Source organism: Bos taurus, chromosome 5, assembly GCF_002263795.3.
Source record: "Bos taurus isolate L1 Dominette 01449 registration number 42190680 breed Hereford chromosome 5, ARS-UCD2.0, whole genome shotgun sequence".
Taxonomy (NCBI): Eukaryota; Metazoa; Chordata; class Mammalia; order Artiodactyla; family Bovidae; genus Bos; species Bos taurus.
In genome coordinates, this window is record NC_037332.1 from 84455682 (window position 1) to 84477806 (window position 22125).

A 22125-nucleotide genomic window follows, 5' to 3' on the forward strand; every position below is an offset into this window, starting at 1 on the left:
ACCCTCATTAAGAGACTCTTTAGTTTCTCTTCACTTTCTGCCCTTAGAGTGGTATCATCTGTATATCTGAGAATATTGATATTTCTCCCAGCAACCTTGATTCCAGTTTGTGATTCATCCAACCTGGCATTTTGCATGATATACTCTGCATATAAATTAAATAAGCAAGATGACAATATAAAGCCTTGACATACTCCTTTCCTAATTTTGAACCAGTGCTGAATTCTTTTTGCTTGTCTGAGAAATTTTTTATCTCTCTTTCTGTTCTAAATGATAATCTTGCTGGGCAGAGTATCCTAGATTTTAAGTTTTTTTCCTTTCAGGACTTTGAATATAGCATGACACTCCTTTCTGGCCCTGTAAACTTTCTGCAGAGAAACCAGCTGATAGCCTTTTAGGGGTTCCCTTGTGAAACGACTTTTTGTTTTTCTCTTGCTGCTTTTAGAATCCTCTCTTTATTGTTAACTTTTGTCATTTTAATTATGACATGTCTTGATGTGGGTCTGTTTGGTTTCACCTTGTTCGGTACTCTCTGTGCTTTCTGTGCCTGGAGATCTTCTTGCTTTAAGTTTGAGAAGTTTTCAGCCAAAATTTCTTCAAATACCTTTTTGATCCCCTTGTCTCTCTCTCTTGCTTCTGGAACCCCTCTTATATATAGGTTCACATGTTTTATTTTATATTATCCAATACATTTGTTTCTTTCTTTTCTTCTTCTTCTTCTTCTTTTTTTTTTTTTTTAGGTTTTTCTGTCTGCTGTTCTGATCGGTTGATTTCCATTATTCTACTTTTCAGATCACTTATTTGTTCTTCTGTGTTATTTAATTGGCTACTCATTGCTTCTAGATTGGTTTTTATCTCAGCAGTTGAATTCTGTATTTTTGATTAGTTCATCGTTATCATTTCTAATTTCTTGTTTCTGTGATCTGCATTTCTATCAATAATCTTTTTTAATTCATCATTTTTATTATCACCTTTTCTGAACTTGGGAGTCTAGTAGACTGGTGAACTCTGTTTCATTATTCTTGCAGAGATTTCCCTTGTGCTTTTAAGCAGAATTAACTCTTCTGCTTTTTCATTTAACTCAACTTTCTCTGTCTCTATGAATTCAGGAAAAATAATTATCTAATGTAGTCTTGAAGAGGTGTTTTTATGTGGGAACATTCCTGTGTAGACTGTGTCCAGTGTTCTTGGTGTGATGACTGCTTTTGCTATGGACACCTGCGTATATTTTCTAAGGGTATGCTGGCCATTATCCCTGTGATAGGTGTGTGGTTGGTGTTGCAGTGTCTAGAGTCTGTGCAGGTTGTGAAACAGGGCTTGCTGCTCTGCTCCATGGCTGTTGCTGTACACCCTATCAGAAGCAAGTTGTACTCAGTTATTGGAGCAGAAGCCCTGAATGTTAGACTCTGTTGCCCTTAAGTGCATGCCCTGCCCCAAAGGAGGTAATTGCTGAAGCAAATGAGGTCTTTGCAGTCACAAAGGACCTCTGAACCACCTGTGTAGGTGTCTGCAGTTCTGCTCAGAAGCAGCCCCAAGGTCATGTACCTGTCTTTGTTTTGTTTGTCCCAGATCTAGTGCAAAGCTGTGATGTGGAGTTCCCTGGGGTTAGGGCTTGAGGTATTGTGGCTACTGAAGTTGAGGTGGTTCAGCTGCTGAAATTTGGGCTGCTTCTGTGGCATCTTCTTCCAGGACCTATCTGCCCTAGATCTAGTGCTAAGCTGCAGTGTGGGGTAGGCAGAGCCAGGGCACTCTCACTAGGAGAGCTGCTGCATACTCCTGACTGTACTGACGGTGGCCACCACCACTCCACCCAGACCACACTTCAGGCTCTCCTTATTGTCTCTGCATAGTGAGACTGAGTCTTCTTCCAGGGCCTGTCTACCCAAGATTCAGTGCCTACTGATGGCATCAAAATACTTGCTAGTTTCCATTTTTATGACTTCTTTGTTCCTTGAGTATTTAGAAGTGCATTATTTAGTTCCCAAATAATTTTACAGATTTTCCATTTCTAATGATTTTCCAGATAGCCTTTTAAATTAATTAATTAATCATTATTATTATTGGCTGTGCTCAGTCTTCATTGCAGCACTCGGGCTTTCTCTGGTTGTGGTGAGCAGGGGATACTCTTCGTTGTGGTGCACAGGTTTCTCATTGTGGTGGCTACTCTTGTTGCAGCTCACGGGCTCTGGAGTGCAGGCTAAGTAGCTGTGGCACATCGGCCTAGCTGCCCTATGGCATGTGCACTATTCCCAGACCAGGGATCGAAGGATCCCCTACATTGGCAGACGGACTCTTAATCACTGGATCACCAGAGAAGTCCCAGATATCTTTTGTTATTGATCTCTAATTCAGTTTCATACTGGTCAAAGAATATAATTTGTATGACTTAAGTCATACAATTTTAAATGTATTGAGACTTACTTTTTAGCAGGATATTGCCTGTACTGGTAAATGTTCATTTTACAAAGAATGTATATTCTGATGTTGAGTGAAGTGTTTCATAAGTATCGATCAGGTCAAATTGGTTGATGGTGCTTTTTGTCTTTTTTTTTTTTTTGATGTTGTTGATTTTGTGTCCATCAGTTATTGAGAAAAAGGTGTTAACATTTCCAACTATAATTGTGGATTTGTTGATATCTCTTTGCAGTTCTCTCAATTTTAGCTTCATGTATTTTGAAGCTCTGTTTTTAGGATTGTTACTTCCTCTTGATGAACAGATGTCTATATCATTATGAAATAACATTTATCCCTGGCATTATTCTTTGCTCAGAAATCTGTTATGTCTGATATCAATATAGCCATTCCAATACTGGTATTAGCATGGTTATTTTTTTATCCTTTTAGTTTTAGCTTATGTGTCTCTTTATATCTAATGTTATGTTTTATAGGTAGCATGTAATAGGCTTGCTTTTTCACCTTCTGACCATCTCAGTCTTTTAATTTGGGCCTTTAAACTATTCACGTTTAAAGTAATTATTAATATGGTTGATAATGTCTGTTATTTGTTATTTGTTTTTGATTTGCTGCAACTGTTCTGTGTTCTCTTTTTTCCTCTGTCTTCTTTGGAATTAATTATTATTATGAATTCCATTTTGTCTCCATTGTTGGCTGATTTACTACAACTGTTATTTAGAAGTTCCTTCCAAGTTTACAGGATACATCTCGAGCCTATTGCAGAATACTTTCATGTTATCTTTTATCACTTCTCAAATAATATAAGAGCCTTCAGTTCAGTTCAGTTCAGTTTAGTCGCTCAGTCATCCCTGTCTATCACCAACTCCCGGAGTTTACTCAAACTCATGTCCATCGAGTCAGAGATGCCATCCAGCCATCTCATCCTCTGTCATCTCCTTCTCCTCCTGCCCCCAATCCCTTCCAGCATCAGAGTCTTTTCCAATGAGTCAACTCTCCGCATGAGGTGGCCAAAGTATTGGAGTTTCAGCTTTAGCATCAGTCCTTCCAATGAACACCCAGGACTGATCTCCTTTAGGATGGACTGGTTGGATCTCCTTGCAGTCCAAGGGACTCTCAAGAGTCTTCTCCAACACCACAGTTCAAAAGCATCAATTCTTCAGTGCTCAGCTTTCTTCACAGTCCAACTCTCACATCCATACATGACCACTGGAAAAACCATAGCCTTGACTAGACGGACCTTTGTTGGCAAAGTAATGTCTCTGCTTTTGAATATGCTGTCTAGGTTGGTCATAACTTTCCTTCCAAGGAGTAAGCATCTTTTAATTTCATAGCTGCACTCACCATCTGCAGTGATTTTGGAGCCCAAAATAATAAAGTCTGTCACTGTTTCCATCATTTCCCTATCTATTTGCCATGAAGTGATGGGACCAGATGCCATGATCTTAGTTTTCTGAACGTGGAGCTTTAAGCCAACTTTTTCATTCTCCTCTTTCACTTTCATCAAGAGGCTCTTTAGTTCCTCTTCACTTTCTGCCATAAGAGAGGGGTCATCTGCATATCTGAGGTTATTTGTATTTCTCCCAGCAATCTACTTTTCTATAATTGCTTTTGTTGCCTGTGTTACCTAAGACACCAAAGAATGTCAGAGTTCTTGACAATTGTTAAGACTGATGTCAAGAAGGTTTTCCCCTATGTTTTCTTATAGAAGTTTTATGGTTTCAAGTCTTATTAAGTCTTTAACCCAGTTTGAGTTGACTTTTATGTATAGTGTGGGCTAGAGGTGCAGTTTATTCTTTTGCATGTGGATATCCAATTTCCAGCATTTTTTGAAGAGACTATCCTTGCTTTTGGCCCTCATGTTGAACAGCAGTTGACCATAAATATATGGGTTCATTTCTGGGTTCGTAATTCTGTTCCACTGGTGTATATGTTTTTCTTTATTCTAGTACCATATTGTTTTAGTTACTTAAGCTTTACAATTGGACTGCAAGGAGATTCAACCAGTCCATTCTAAAGGAGATCAGTCCTGGGTGTTCTTTGGAAGGAATGATGTGAAAGCTGAAACTCCAATACTTTGGCCACCTGATGCAAAGAGTTGACTCATTGGAAAAGACCCTGATGCTAGGAGGGATTGGGAGCAGGAGGAGAAGGGGACGGCAGAGGATGAGATGGCTGGATGGCATCATCGACTTAATGGACGTGAGTTTGGCTGAACTCCTGGAGTTGGTAATGGACAGGGAGGTCTGGCGTGCTGCAATTCATAGGGTCACAAAGAGTCGGACACGACTGAGCAACTGAACTGAACTGAACTGAAGCTTTACAATATAATTTGAAGTCAAGAAGTGTGATATCTCCAGCTTTGTCCTTGCTCAAGAATGCTTTGGCTATTTGGGGTCTTTTGTAGTTTCACATAAATTTTAGGATTGTTTTTTACAGCTTCTGTTTAAAAATGTCATTGATATTTTGATAGGGACTGCATTGATTTGGTTAGTATTAGCACTTTGACATTAATTCTTCCAATCCATGAACATGGAAGAATATTTTTTCCATTTTCTTGTGTCTTTTTAAATTTCCTTCATCAGTGTTTTATGGTTTTTCGTATATAAGTCTTTCATTTTTTGGTTAACTTAATACCTAAGTATTTTGTTCTCTCATTGCTAAGGTAAGGGATTTTAAAAATTAATTAATTTATTTTAATTGGAGGCTAATTATTTTACAATATTGTAGTGGTTTTTGCCATACATTGACATGAATCAGCCATGGGTGTACATGTGTCCCCATCCTGAACAACCCTCCCACCTCCCTCCCCATCCCATCCCTCAGAGTCATCCCAGTGCACCAGCCCTGAGCACCGTCTCATGCATCAAACCTGAACTGGCGATCTGTTTCACATATTTCAATGCTATTCTTTCAAGTCATCCCACCCTCATCTTCTCCCACAGAGTTCAGAAGTCTGTTCTTTACATATGTATCTCTTTCGCAGTCTCACATATAGGGTCATCATTACCATATTTCTAAATTCCATATATATGCATTAATATACTGTATTGGTGTTTTTCTTTCAGACTTACTTCACTCTGTATAATAGGCTCCAGTTTCATCCACCTCATTAGAACTGATTCAAATGCATTCTTTTTAATAGCTGAGTAATATTCCACTGTGTATATGTACTGCAGCTTTCCTATCCATTCGTCTGCCGATGGACATCTAGGTTGCTTCCATGTCCTGGCTATTATAAACAGTGCTGCAATGAACACTGGGGTACTTGTGTCTCTTTGAATTCTGGTTTCCTTGGTGTGTATGCCCAGCAGTGGGATTGGTGGGTCATATGGCAGTTCTGTTTCCAGTTTTTTAAGGAATCTCCACACTGTTTTCCATAGTGGCTGTACTAGTTTGCATTCCAACCAAGAGTGTAAGAGGGTTCCCTTTTCTCCACATCCTCTCCAGCATTTATTGTTTGTAGACATTTTTTGACAGCAGCCATTCTGACCGCTGTGAGATGGTACCTCATTGTGGTTTTGATTTGCATTTCTCTGATAGTGAGTGATGTTGAGCATCTTTTCAAATGTTTGTTAGCCATCTGTATGTCTTCTTTGGAGAAATGTCTGTTTAGATCTTTGGCCCAAGTAAATGGGATTGTTTTCTTAATTTCCCTTTTGGTTAGTTAGTGCCCAGAATCATCACTGATTTTTGTATGTTGATTTTTGTATCCTACAAATTTAATGAATTTGTTTTGTGATTTTCTTAGGGATTTTTACTTATAAAATCACATCATCTGCAAACAGAGATGATTTACTTTTTCCTTTCTTATTTGACACCTTTTATTTCTTTTTCTTGCCTGAATGCTTTGGGTAAGACTCCCAGTGCTATCTTGAATAACAGTGGTGAGAATGGGTGTCCTTGCCTTGTTCCGGATTTAAAGGAAATTTTATCTCATTGATTGTGTTAGCTGAGGTTGTTTTCAAGTATGGCCTTTATTATGCTGAGGTATGTTTTTTCGTTACCTATTTTTTGAGTTGTTATAGTGAAAAGATGTTGGATTTTGTCAAAAAAATTTTTTCTGCATCTGATGTAAAAACTGTGATCATGTGGTCTTCGTCTTTCGTTTTGTTAATGGCAGCTATAAACATAGGGTCAATCTTCTCAGACAACGTTAGATCCATGCCTATTGGAGGAACTGAAATGCTAGAGATAAGTTTAGTAGACTTTAGAGTAGCAAAACCCTAAAGGCAGATAAGTAGCATGGAGCTATCAAGTAGAACCCTACAAGTAGAGAAATTAGAGCTTAAATAATGAAAAATTATCATTTAAAAAATAAGAGATTTGGCCATTTGTCTTTTCAATATCTATAAATCAAGACCATGCAAAGGCTACTGACAGACTGTTTAGTATATCACTCTACACTCAGCCCATCTCACTCAACTTATAAGCAGAGGTTTCAAGTCATTTTCCTACGAAAGAAATAATGGGAGGGCTTACAGGGAAGAAAAAAGATAACTATAAAAGGCTGTGTGATAGCAGATTAACAGCCCTGGCTCTGTGAATTTCCTTGTATTGTATGAAGCATTTTTCTGTAACTTTTGGCATTATATCAAAAGGAAGGCAAGTGAATTTACTAGCTCTGATATGGACAATAGTATTTTTTCTTTCAGACAAGCTAATCTATTCTACTTACATACATAAAATAAAAATTTAGCATCACTGAATAAACATTTCACTTGAATAATAGAACATTTTTGAAAAGCAACTATACATATCCAAATACATACAGATACCAAAGGGATAACTGAGATATCCTAGGGTCTTATCTGTTTAAAAGAAAAACTCAACCTACTGCTCATCATCCCAGGCAGAAAAGGCAAGTATGAAAAACGAAAAGGAATTCTGTCAAGAAATGAAAACATCCCACAGAGAATTCAATAGCACTAGAATGAGGATGACACTGAGAAATTCAAGGGCTATCAAAGAACCGTAAAAATGTTATATATACAACTTAGTAAGAACCATAATGCTAATGTAAAAGAAAAGAACTGGTATATAAATTGCTCACAAATGAACCTCTACAAAACAGGCATCTTTGTACAATGTAGTATGGGTATAAAATAAGACTGCTGAAAGCAGTTTGCTAGTGTAGATCAAGATTTCATAGATCTTAATTTATTCTCCTTTATTCTCACATAAATCATCCTTTATTCTCACAAGCCCTCTTCTAGGAGAGGGAACTCAGAGAGATAGCCTGACATTTGGAGCCACTTTTCTCCTCAAAACAGTTGTCGATGTGAAAGCAGCAGCTAAGAGGCTGAGAATTTAATCAGAGATTTTTGGCAGTCTCACTAGCTTTCCTGGTGGCTCAGCAGTAAAGAGTTCACCTGCAGTGCAGGAGACTCAGGTTCGATCCCTGGGTTGGGAAGATCCCCTGGAGAAGGAAATGTCTATCCACTCCACTATTCTTGCCTGGGAAATCCCAAAGACAGAAGAATCTGGCAGGCTACAGTCCATGGGGTCGCAAGAGTTGGACACAACTTAGTGACTAACCTACCACCACCAAGAGGCTGAGAATTTAATCAGAGACTTTGGCAGTCTCACAAGACTGGATGAATAAAAACTGAATTTCAGAGCCTGTCAAGAAGGAGGGTCATCCCAGATTTTCAGTTATGACTTCAAAAGTACATCCAACAGTAAGGCTATATTCAAAATAAATGTCTGGCCACCTGAAGAAATGCAGTTCCAATATTGTAGAGAAGTGGGAAGAAGCGATCCCACGGCCACTTTATGTGTGTGACACGAGAACTCGCTAAAGAAGGACGTTCACTTCACTCAGTGAAGCCTGTACTTAAAACTCTAATTCCACCTGCACATACATGCAAGCACCTAGCATAAATTCTTTGTAATATGTGATACTTTATTAATGTATTAAAGATTACAACTAGCTAAATTTATTTTCACTATGTATATAATGTTTTGAAGTAACATGTATTTTTATAAAGTACTGTTTGGTTGGGGAAAAGTTGCCTTAATGTTTGAAATGTGTGAATTTTTTGGAACTTACTGGACAGAATGATTTAACTTTTAGCTACATTATTTTCAGATTTAGTATTTTTAATGGTGGCATGTTTTGGTTCTTAAATTTTTTGCTTCTTAAACTAATAAGACCCTGACCAAACAATATACTCCTCATTTCTGTGGGTTACAACCCATGCATTCAAAAAGTAAAACTCAGATTCTAATTTTTATATCATAGATTCTTCAGATAAAACATTTAATTGATGAAGCACTGCAAAAGAACATTATAAAGTTTTATTTTCTAGTGTTCCTCTTACATAATTGCTGCTATGTAGATGATCTCTAATGTATACATAATATTTAAATTATGAGTAATGTTGATAATGCCATTTATCATGTTTTAAAAATAGTACACAAAAATGTTGTCACCTTATGTATTTACACCTTTCATACAGAGAGTGACCATATTCAGCCTTTTTGGTTAAATGCCACATCCAAAGACTCATGGCAGTATGTTACAGATTAAAGCATAATCAAACAAAAAAACCCCCACCCTGTTAATTTAGTTTAATTTGAAACTGTATATAGTATTATATATTTGCTAGGAATTTGATATTTGGAGAGAAGAAAGTATAGCTGACCCTTCATATGGAAAATATTTGAAAAAAAATTCCATGAAATTCCAAAAATCAAAACTTGAATTTGCTACTCATCTTCAACTATTTATATAGCACTTACATTATATTTGGACTTCTCTGGTGGCTTAGACAGTAAAGAATCTGCCTGCAATGCAGGAGCCACAGGTTTGATCCCTGGGGGAGGAAGATCCCCTGGAGAAGAAAATAGCAATCCACTCCAGAATTCTTGCCTGGAGAATTCCATGGACAGAGGAGCCTGGCAGGCTGCAATCCACGTGGCCACAGAGAGTTGGACTGAGTGACTAACACCACTAGTAATTTGGGCCAAAGCTTAGTGTCAAATTATTTTACACCCTGATTGGGTTAAAGTGATTTCCCCCCAATGTCGATGGCTGCCAGAGCTAAAGTAAATCCTCTGTGGACTGAGAAAACATTATACATAGCTTTATATTACCTCTGCAAAGTTCAATATATTATATTGATACTAGGCACTAAGTCAAACGTAACAAGATATAGTAAAACTTGACCCAAAGCTAAGATTAAAAATGAATACAAAAAACAGGCCTAGGTGATCCAGATATTATGGTTATCTGATAGGGATTTTTAAATAACATTGACTAAAATAGTCAAGAAATTAAATGGCAAGATAAACGTTTTTAGCATAGAATTGGAAACTAAAATTAAAGAATCAATAGGAAATTCTAGAAATAAAATAAATCCAATAACAGAAATTACTATTTCAAAAGTATATGAGTTTAACAATATATCTGATGCAACAGAAGAGAGAATTATTGAACTGGAACATTCTCAGAAAAAAAATCAAGACTGAATTATAGAGAACAAAGAGATTAGGGAGAAAAAACAGAAAAAAATAAAACCAAGCATAAGGACAAATTAGGCCAACATTTTAAAAAATCTAAATTCTTGCAATTGAAGTCTTTAAGGAGAAGCGAGATTGAGGTAGAACAGTACTGGTGGAAGTACAGCAGAGAATTTGCCTTCCTATGGCATCTTTGGACTTCCTAGGTAGAGTTAGTGGTAAAGAACCTGTCTGCCAATGAAGGAGACTTAATGAGATGCAGGTTCAATCCCTGGGTCAGGAAGATCTGGAGGAGGACATTGCAACACACTCCAGTATTCTTGCCTGGAGAATCCTGAGGACAGAGAAGCCTGGCAGGCTACAGTCCATAGTGTCGCCCAGTCAGGCATGACTGAAGCAACTTAGCATAGCATGGCATGGCATGGCATCTTTAGGGCTTCCCTGGTGGTCCAGTGGTAGAATCTGTCTTGCAATGCAGGGGACACAGGTTCGACCCTGGATCAGAAAGATCCTTTGGAGAAGGAAATAGCAACCCACTCTAGTATTCTTGCTTGAAAAATCCCATGGACAAAGATGGTGGGACAGAGGAATTCTGTGAGCTACATCCATCCATGTCCACAAAGAGTTGGACATGACTTAGCAACCAAACACCAACAATGGCATCTTTACCTTGGTATCTGAAGCATTTTTTAAAGCTTTCTTTAAATATTTTACATAAAAATAATTCTTTTCCACAGATAAACATGCAGAACTAAGAAATCACACCTTTTGCTTAGGGCACAAAATACACTATTTCTACATGGAATTTGTCCAACAGAAAACAGTGCTCAGCAACAACTTCCAAAGCATATTTATTTTTCTGTTCTTAAAGTGAGCTAAAGACCCTCTCTTCTGAATGCAATTTGTAATCTTTGCATTTTATTTGCTAGTGCTGTTGGAGACATTAAAATAGCTGAGGTGAATGTCAAGGGTTTATTCGTGAAGCTCATTAACTCTTCCCCCGACAAAGAGCTGGAAATTGGAAATCATACTCTCCAACAAAATGTGGGTGGACAAACAATCTCTCTCTACCGATTCCTTCCCGGTATCATAATGCAGGCCAATTCCACAGTAACCGTGAGTATAAGATATAAATACTATGAACTAGAATTGTACAGGAAAAACTCCATTTCCCCAGTCAGACTGTGGCTTAAGCACGGGTGGTTTCTTTGATCTCTCTGTTAACTGTGACTTTGGGGTTGTTGTTAGTTAATTGTGTCACTTTGTTCATCTCTGAAAATAAATTCTCATAATTAAATTTCTGTAGCTTTCTTCAATTTGGCATACAATACTTTGTGTTTTTATGCTTTAACTATCAGAATGAAATATCTAAGTTCTTAAAACTAAGCAGCATAGTCTTTAAAAGAAAGGAAAGAGAAGGTTTCCTTAGGTGATACTAAAGAGCTCCTCCCTCTTTCTCAGGCATCCCTCTAAACTACATAAACCAGCTTTGCAGTTATACAACTTGACATTACAGATTATTGTTGTTGTTCAGTCGTTAAGTCATGTCTGACTCTTTGCGACCCTATGGACTGCAGCATGCCAGGCCTCCCTGCCCCTCACCATTTCCCGGAGTTCGCCCAAGCGTGTGTCCATTGAATCAGTGATGCTATCCAAACATCTCATTCTCTGCCAGCCCCTTTTCCTTTTGCCTTCAATCTTCCCCCAGCATCAGGGTCTTTTTCAATGAGTCAGCTCTTCGAATTAGGTGGCCAAAAGATTGGAAATTCAGCTTCAGCATCAGGCTTTCCAACAAGTATTCAGGGTTGATTTCCCTTAGGATTGACTGGTTTGGATGTCGATATATTTTAAAGACCTCTGGGACTTCCCTGGAGGTCTAGTAGTTAGGACTTCACCTTCGGATGCAGGGGCTGCAGGTTCAATCCCTCATTGGGAAGCTAAGATCCCACATACCTTGAAGCCAAAAAACCAAAACATGAAACAGAAGCAACATTATGCCAAATTCAATAAAGACTTTTTTTAATCTTAAAAAAAAACTCACCTGTTTAAAAGATGTGTTGCAATAACTCTTACAGTTATAAAACTACATTGAACTCCACTGGCAACTGTCATTAACAAAATCTTTTCTTACAGGTCTGGACAGCAGCATCTGAAGTAAAGCATCAGTCACCATCAGATTTTCTTTGGAAGGAACAAAACAGGTTTCAAACAGGCCCAAACTGTACAACAATCCTGTGCAAACCTAATGGTGAAGTCAGTGTCCAGTCCTTAATAATGGTTTTTAATAAGAACGGATAGCTCTGCTTGTGTCCTCCCTTCCCCTCTTAGCTCGCTCAATGAGTTTTTCATCTTTAAAAGCTTGGAAAGAACCGTCACTAACTGTCATAACATGTCAGGCAAATCAGTAGCAGCCTCTCTTGAGTGCCAAAGAGGTGCTTATAGTTTGGCAAAGATAATTTTAATATCCTGTATTTCTAGAAGTGACTTCAAGTTTCAGAATCAAGCATGGATTTTATTTATGGCATTCAGCCTTCTCCTGAAGAGAAGGATGAGAAAGGAAGGAACTACATGTGGGCTTTTTTCTATTAGTTTCTTCATTTCTCAATTGCTTGTCGAGATTCTTCTCTATTCCCAGGGCTGTGATAAGTGTGATAAATGTTGGGAATATAACACAGGTCAAGATTCCTACTCTCAGAGGACTATAGACTCTAACTTGTAGTGACTATATAATTTATTCAGGCTTCCCAGGTGGCGCTAGTGGTAAACTATCTGCCTAACAATGCAGGAGACGCAAGAGACACTAGGTTGATCCCTGGGTGGAGAAGATAGATCTGCTGGAGGAGGAAATGGCAACCCACTCCCAGTATTCTTGCTTGGAAAATCCCATGGACACAGGAGCCTGGTGGGCTACAAGTCCACTGGGTAGCAAGGAGTTGGTCATGACTGAGTGACTAAGCACACACACACATTATACTTTATTCACTGTAAAATTAAGTCTACTAGAAATAAGTCTATGATTCAGGAGGGAGGGGACCTTTTTTTAAGGTCACATCTTATTGGAATTTCCACCCCACGGTAAAGCAATCAGCATTGTTTAATTCAAATAGAAAATATTTCCATTAAATACACTGAGGTGTGACATTGTCAATCGGAAAACCCTAATATAAGCACAAAATTCTCCCCCTTTTTTAAAAAAACAATTAATTCCTGTTCTCACCTCAGTGATACTGGATCTCACTATCTGCAGTTGGCAGACAAATTTTCCTTGAAATTAGACATGCTGAAAAACAGACAGATCCAAGCTTTCTTTGCGATCCTGGAGTGGCTTTGTGTTGATATAACTTGTGTGTTGAAAATAATTTATATCTTGTGGGAAAAGTTACAGAACCTGAAATCTGACTAAAACAAGAGTAGACAATGACATAGTAGACAATGACATAGATTAGAATAGGTCCTGAGTCTGGACTTGAAAAATACTCTTTTTAAAAAAAGTGTGGCAAAGAGAAGTTATATCGTTGTTCAGTCATATCGTCGTTAAGTCACTAAGTCGTGTCTAACTCTAAAAATAGAAACCTAAATAAAGTATGACAGACTGCTTTTTGGTTCATCACTAACTTGCCAATGGTTAATATTCAATCAGCTACAAGCCATATGGTGTAATATAAAGGTAGATTTAGTCCTGCTCCATCATGAGTTTATGTAAGATTATGTAGTACAATCACTATGATTCTATGAGGCTACTGATTTTTAAATAAGGCTAGATTTTTTTCACCAACCACATTTTTGTCCTATATGATTTGTAGCCTCTACATTACATGCCAAAAATGTAATAGGCATCTCATATGACTGAATGCCTTGAATTTTCCCAATACATTGTTCTCAGAAAATATGGAGCAGCGAATTCCAGTGCTGTAGCGGCTCATGAAGGGCTGCTTATATGCGCATTATCTCCTTTGATTCTCAGATTAAGCATTTTACAGAGGAAGAAACTGGGGCTTGGAAAGTTAAATGGCTTTCTCAAGGTCACATGACTGGCAAAATGGCGAAAGTAAAATACAACCAGACATTCCAACTCCAAAAATTTTTCTGTTAGGTACTAAAAATAGCCCACAAGGTTCAGATGGTCAACATTTCAGAAGTGAGATTAAAATTGTATCATTTTATTTGATCACATTATCATTATCAGTAGATATTTTTGAGTCCCTTATAATACAAGAAGAAATAAAATATTGCTCTTGGCTAGGAAAGGCTTACAATCTAATTGAGAGAGATTTTACTCAAAAGATGATTAACATATTTTCCACAAAAATATCTATTTGAGCTGCAAAAGAGGAGAATCCCTAACTGATGACCTGAACCAAAAGTGGGGTTTCCTGCTGTGATCTATGAAATTAAATTTAAAAAAAAATCTTTTATCTTTCTCTTTCTTTGCCTAGCTGAACTTGCCTTGTGTTGTCCTTACGTGTGTTTAACTTATCAAGGCAAACAGAGGGTTTTTCAAAGGATACAACATCAATCTAAGCCTCTATAATTTTATAAACTAAAAACAAAACACAAGAACAAGTAGATCGTTTGTGTATACTGCAGTGCTTAACTTTCTCTGTTGAACAAAGACATAATTATCAGTCCCTACACAAGATTTTTCTGAATGATTTTTACACATATATGTTGTATACATGCCACATATTCGGGAAACCAAAACAAACTGCCCACCTAGGATTCTAGCTTGGAGATCGTGGTTTCCTCTTCATGTCTTTAGTTTTAACACCCATTTCCCATCTCAAATAATATATGTATGTATTTATATATGTTTGTGTGTGTATATGCTAGTCACCTGGGATTTCTTTGGAAGGAATGATGCTAAAGCTGAAATTCCAGTACTTTGGCCACCTCATGCGAAGAGTTGACTCATTGGAAAAGACTCTGATGCTGGGAGGGATTGGGGGCAGGAGGAGAAGGGGACGACAGAGGATGAGATGGCTGGATGGCATCACTGACTCGATGGACATGAGTCTGAGTGAACTCTGGGATATGGTGATGGACAGGGAGGCCTGGCGTGCTGCGATTCATGGGGTCACAAAGAGTCAGACATGACTGAGCGACTGAACTAAACTGAACTGATGCTAGTCACTCAGTTGTGTCTGACTCTTTGTGACCCTGTACACTATAGCCCGCCAGGCTCCTCTGTTCATAGAATTCTCCAGGCAATAATACTAGAGTGAGTAGCTGTTCCATTCTCCAGGGGAGTTTCTCCAGGGGTCAAATCCAGGTTTGAAGATGAAACCCTGAATTGTAGGAAGATTCTTTACCATCTAAGGTGGATTCTTTACCATCTGAGCCACTAGGGAAGCCCATATTTATATTATCTAATATATATTTTATATTTATACTATATTTAACATATAATATATCTAATATTGTTGCTGTTTAGTCACTGAGTCATGTCTAATGCTTTTATGACCCCATGGACTCTAGCCTTCCTGGCTCCTCTGTCCATGGGATTCTCCAGGCAAGAATACTAGAGTGGGTTGCCACTTCCTTTTCCAAGGGATCTTGCCAACCCAGGGACTGAATCTGTATCTCCTGCCTTGCAGATGGATTCTCTGCCACTGAGCCACGAGGGAAGCCCCATATTTAATATATGTATTTATATTATATTTACTCTATAAAAATTATTATATAAATATATAATATACAAATATATTAACTAATACAATTTAACTTATTAATATAACTTTTTGCACAGTTCCTTTTAATTATGAAATTCAGTAGCTTAACTAAATCTCATAATGCCATCATATAGCCACCACCTTCCCCATTTTATATATGAGGATACTTTCCAAGGGAGTAAGTGATAACCTGCCTGAGGAGATGCAGCTTGAAATTTTCAGAGTCGGAAACTAAGGCAGGATGTCTCACTATAGCCTCATTGTGTGTTTCACTAATCATTTCACAGTACATAAATGACATTACAGTTTGACTGAAATTTTATTGCAATGAGCGTGAAGTGAAGTGAAGTGAAAGTCACTCAGTCGTGTCCGACTCTTTGCGACCCCATGTACTATACAGTCCATGGAATTCTCCAGGCCAGAATACTGGAGTGGGTAGCCTTTCCCTTCTCCAGGGGATCTTCCCAACCCAGGGGATCGAACCCAGGTCTCCTGCATTTCAGGCAGATTCTTTACCAGCTGAGCCACAAGGGAAGCCCAAGAATACTGGAGTGGGTAGCCTATCCCTTCTCCAGAGGATCTTCCCAACCCAGGAATCAAAACAGGGTCTCCTGCACTGCAGGCAGATTCTTTACCAACTGAGCTATCTGGGAAGCCCACAATAAGCCTGTGTCATTTTAAAAACCTAACTCTAATAGTATTTAATATTAATGAATCATTTTTGTTAGGCTGTTGCCTGGTACACTCCCATTCACTGGAAGCAAGCGTGGGAGAAATTAGAGACTGACATCGAATTTGACAGATGCTCAATAATAAGTGCAACCCCTCAAAGGCACATGTTTCATTGGCCAGCAGTTGTAACTACGAGTAAAGAAAAACAAGATCAGTGTAAGCGAGATTCCTCAAAATGCCAGGTGGAACAAGTTCAAGCTTTTCTTAAGAGGTAAAAGTTGCTCTTTTTTTTCATCTCATTTTTGGCTGTGCTGGGTCATTGTTGCTGCGCAGGCTTTTCTCTAGTTGTGGAGAGCGGGGGCTACTCTCTAGAGGTGGTACGCAGGCTTCTCATTGTGGCGGCTGCTCTTGTCACAGAGCACGGACGCTAGGGCATGTGGGCTTCTGAAGTTGCAGCACGTGGGCTCAGTATTTGCTGCTCCCAGGCTCAAGAGCACAGGCTCAACAGTTGTGGCACACGGGCTTAGTTGCTCCTTGGCATGTGGGATCTTGCCAGATCAGGGATTGCATCCATGTCTCCTGGATTGGGAGGCAGATTCATTACCACTGAGCCACCAGGAAAGTCCGCTTGATTTTTTTTTTTTTAATTGAGTCCTTCCCACAATTAATAAGGGTTGAACAGGTGGGGAATGACTGGGTGACAATGTGATGAACAGATAAATTGATAAAGACAAAAAAAAAAAAAACTTCTGTTTTAAATAGGAACCATAAAAACCATAATAGCTTTTATGTTTTGAAACACGAAAACACAGAGCAAGCAGAGACACACTCATGAGAAAATAAAGGCTGGCAATTTCCACAAGTTGATATTAAGACCCCCTCTGGTTGTTTCATTTCATAGCAGCCCTGCTGTTAGAGGTTAGGCCAAGGAGCAGTGCAGAGAGGAAGTCACCACCATGCCTTTCATAGTGCTTAGGTGGAGGAAGATTTGCATCATCTAGAACTTTCATCTTGGATCAAGAGCTGGCTGTGGCTGAAAGTACAGAATTTATGTTATTTATATGTAGTCAAATGCTTCTGATGTAATAACAGTGATGCCCACAAGACTGGAAAAGCCATGCTCTCTGATCTTGGAACATGCTTTCACTCTAATGGAGCCTTCATTATTCACATCACTGGATGAAGTGGCTTTTGAGTTCAATTTGGGCTCAATTTTTCTTTTACAGAGAAAAAGAAATCCCACCAACCCTTTTCCCCACTCGCAGCCCATGGTGCCGCAGTCCTAATGTCCCTGCACACCCCTACTGTGCACTGACCAAAGCTTACAACACCTCCGTGACTGAACACAGCTTAAACAGACAGCTCAGGTCAACCCGGACTGATCCAGTCCAGGTAGGTCAAAGGGAAACTATTCCAGTGGAGGGTAAGTGATGTATGTGTGTGTGTAAACTAGTAAAAATGTGGTTAAGTAGTAAAAGTGTTTAAAATTATTCATATCCTCAAGAATAGATGGTCTCTAAAGTCAGTACCATGAGCTTGTTGACTTATGTCCATTCGGGTTTTCCATGCAGTGGCATGGAAAACCCCAAACAAACTTTTAGCCAACCTAGTACTCCTGCTCTAGCACAGTGTCTGAGTTACTGCTGTTGCTGTTCAGTTGCTAAGTCGTGTCCGACTCTTCGAGACCTCATGGACTGCAGCATGCCAGGCTTCCTCTGCTTCACCATCTCCAGCAATTTGCTCAGATTCATGTCCAATGAGTGGGTAATGCTATCTAACCACCTCATCCTCTGCTGGCCCCTTCTCCTTTGGCCTTCAGTCTTTCCCAGCATCAGGGACTTTTCCATTGAGTTGGCTCTTTGCATCAGGTGTCTGAATGCATCATCAAAAGAACATCATGAATGACAAGAGGACATAGGACTCTTTAAGTGTTGTCAAAAGTATATTTTGTTTCTCATTAGACAGGATAAATGGGACCTATAAGTTAAGCTGTGCTAAAAAAAAAATCCATTTTTTCTCAACACATTCTAATATTAATCCCAAATTCTTACTCTTTTTTCAACCAGAAGTTTCTTATATAAGTCCTTTAAGTAAAGCTTTTAGAGTTGGTGTTATTAGCCCAGGATCTGTTCGTGGACTTTAGGAAGTCCACGAATCTGTTAAACTTGGAGAAAAAAAAAAGTAAGCCTATGTGATATTTTCTGGCAAGAAATTTCACAAGGTTCACCAGGAGCTCCCAAATAATTAATAACTGATTAGATATGGTGCCAGATCCTAAGCTTTCATATAGTAGCTAAATCCTGGAGAAGTTAAAATTATTTACAAACATATTTAGCAGAAAGATGCTTTTTTAAGTGAAATCTTGGGCAGAATCCCAATACATGAAATGGATGAAAACAGACCCATCCAAGTTGAAGAAAAGTGATTCCCACTACCCACTATAGCTATCTTCTTCTTTTATTTACTCATTTATATACATTTTGGCTGTGCTGGGTCTTAGCTGCCATGCATGGGCTTTCTCTAGTTTCAGTGAATGGGGGCAACTCTCTAATTGTTGTGCTCGGGCTTCTCATTGCAATGGCTTCTCTTGTTGCAGAACTCAGGCTCTAGGGTGCTTGGGCTCGGGAGTTGTGGTGCATGGGCTTAGTTGCCCTGTGGCATGTCAGATCTTCTTGGACCAGGGATCGAACCCATGTCCCCTGCATTGGCAGGTGGATTCTTACCCTCTGCACCACCAGGAAGTCCCATCCATTTTCTTCTCTCCTTCTTCCCTGTGACCTCTGAGGCACTTATTTGGAATCACAGGATTCTGTACACTCAGTACGAAAACCACCATGCTAGTATGCTAATGCATGCTAGAAATAGCACCCCCCAAAATAATGCCTTTTAGAAGTGGAATGATGGAAATTCTGTAAATTCCTAAATATATTCCATTTCATAAAATTAAGTTTCCTATGTCTTTGTGTCTGAGTTGCTTCATCTATAAAGTATGAGATTTGGATCTGAAATTTAAAAAGCTTTTTCAGCAATAAGTTATATGTGTATATATATATATATATATATACACACATTTAATATACATATATATTTTATAGATACACATTTTTAGGACTTTATGACTTAGACTTGAGATTTTAAGAAGTATCTTCATGTTTTTCTCCAATTAATGATAGCCTTCACTTATTCTCAACAACTTGTTTACCAAAGAAATTTGACTTCAAATTTTCTTGATACACCTTTCTATAGTGATGGCAACTTACATTGAGTATTCAGTAAATTTTTTGTTCAACATAAATTGCACTGTATTTGTATATTATAAAGTGATCATTTTAAAAATTTATTTATATTTTTTTCTGTGCTGGGTCTTTGTTGCTGCACTGGGGTGTTTTCTAGTTGTGGCCAGCGGAGGCTACTTTCTGTTGCAGTGTGAGGTCTTCTCGTTGTGTGGCTTCTCTCACTGCGGTGCTTTCTCTTGTTGCAGAGTATGGACTTTAGGGTGCACAGGCTCAACAGTTGCAGCTCGCAGGCCCTAGAGCACAGGCTCAGTAGTTGTGGCGTACAGGCTTAGTTGCTCTGCAACATGTGGGATCTTTCCAGATCAGGGTTCAAACCTGTGTCCCCTGCGCTGGCAGGTGGACTCTTAACCACTGGACCACCAGGGAAGTCCCATGTAATGATAATTTTTAAAGACAATTGCTTTAATGCTTTCAGGGTGTCTGTTCATTACATACATTTAAAATTTTCTGTTCATTAAATTTTCGCTATTAACAGATATACATCAGAATTTTAAGAGGTTTTCTTTGACTTCAGTTGAGAACATTGCAAATATATTAATTCATAAAATATATTGTATAATTGAAATATTTTAATTTACATAAGTAACACTAAATACGGCACATGACATATAGTAATTGTTTAATGCATGTTGATGAAGGACAGAGTAGGTGACACTGAAGGTTTTTAAAGACATATCTTTTAGAGTTTTGTCTGCATTTTAAAAGATAATTTTAGAAGCAGTGTTGAAAATGAAGTGGAGTGGAAAATATTCCAAAATCTAGGAGGAAAGAAGGAAGGAAGGAAAGAATAGAGGAGAAAAAATAAGGGAAAAAAGAACAAAGCAGGTTTGAAAAAGAGACGGGACAAGAGTTGTAATTTGAGTCCCAAAAGGACAGGAGAGTAAGATTGGGGCAAGAGTTATATTTAAAGAAATAATGACAAAAGTCTCAAAAACCGATGAAAGACATCAAGCCACAGAATCACGAAAAATAAATTCTAAGCAGCACAAATTCAAAAGTAGCTCTATATTATAATAAAACTTTAAAAAACCAAATACTGGAAATCTGAAGACTAGGGAATGATATCTTCAGTGTGCTAATGTGCTAAAAGAACTACTGTCCTAAAATAGAAAGATACGTGTGAGTGCATGGCTGAGTCACTCTGCTGTGTACCTGAAACTGTCACAACATTATTAATCACTATACTCCAATGTAAAATAAAAAGTTAAAAAAAAATTTAAAAGCACTATTATCCTAGAGTTCTATACCAATTAAAAATCAACTTCAAATTATGAGATGAAACAAAGACATTCTCAGGCCAACAAAAACAGAGAATTCATCAACCACAGACCACATTAAGAAAATACTTCAGCTGGAAAGAGAATGATCCTAGAAGGATGCACAGAGATGCTGGAAGAAGTGAAAAAAATACAGAGTCAAAACATGGTTCAACATAAATGAATATTCACTACACAGAATTATACTAAGATTGTCTTGTGGGGGGTAAAATAGAGAATTTAAATACGTAACAGCTGTGTTAGTTTCCCAAGGCTACTGTAACAAAGTACTACAAACTCGGCGGCTTAAAACAAATCTATTCTCTCACCGTTCTCGAGACTAGCAGTCTGAAAGCAGGTTTTCAGCAGCGTCACACTATCTCTGAAGGCCTTAGGGGATTATCTTCCTTGCCTCTTCCTACCTTCTGCTGGTTGCCAGCATTCCTTGGTGTTCCTTGTCTCATGGATTGCATCACTCTAACCTCTGCCTCCATCTTTCCACAATCTGTGCATCTGTATCCATATTTCCTTCTTCTTATAAGGACATCAGTCATTGAATTAGGGCCCACTCTAATCTACTAGAAATCCATCTTAACTTGATTACATCTGCAAAGACTCAATTTCCAAATTAAGTTATACTCACGACTTCAATCAAGAGGTTAGGACATATACATATACATTTGGAGGGATACTACTTAACCCAAATAACAACATCAATAGCGCAAAAATTAGGAGCGGAGAAAATGGAGTTAAAGTACTCCAAACATCATGATTTGTTCAGTAAGTTGTAAAAATATCCATTTATATTAGACTTTAGTAAACCAATTATGCATGTTGGAATTTAGGATAAACACTAAAAGAATAGTATATGAAATGTTGTGTTTCCGGCATGATGTATGCCATACTTTCATTATCATTCAGTTCAAAATATATCCTAATTTTCAGTGTGATTATCTTTGATATGTGGGTTATTTGGAGATAATATATCACAAAGTTTATTTCAAGAATGCAAAGTTGACTCCAACTTTGAAAATTAATTAAACAAAATAAAAAAGAAAATTATAACCATCTCAATAGATAAAATTCAAATATACTTTCTTTTATGTCTACAAAATTCCTATCATAGTAAATGGTAAAGTAATTGAAGTTTTCCCCCTGAGATCCAGCTCAAGGCAAGAATTTTCATTGTGACAATTCCCACTCAGCATTGTACTAGAAGTCTGAGTGCAATAGGCAAGAAAAATTAATTAACAAATATCCCATAATTCATCAGTTTTAGTCCCAGGAATCGTATATGCCTAACAAATAGACACATATGTGGACCAAATGACAAAGACGATAATGATCACAGCAACT

The 22125-nt window shown here is 38.1% G+C and overlaps 1 protein-coding gene across 12 annotated transcripts in view; it reads left to right on the plus strand.

Annotated features, from left to right (window-relative positions):
* LMNTD1 (lamin tail domain containing 1) overlaps positions 1-22125 on the plus strand; it is a 489613-nt gene that overhangs the window by 450078 nt on the left and 17410 nt on the right. For all 12 annotated transcript variants that reach the window (XM_059887032.1, XM_059887035.1, XM_059887034.1 and 9 more), the window contains 4 exons: positions 10806-10992; positions 12010-12129; positions 16274-16488; positions 17444-17609. In XM_059887032.1, coding sequence (XP_059743015.1) covers positions 10806-10992; positions 12010-12129; positions 16274-16488; positions 17444-17609 — 688 coding nt within the window. The remainder of the gene's footprint in view (positions 1-10805; positions 10993-12009; positions 12130-16273; positions 16489-17443; positions 17610-22125) is intronic.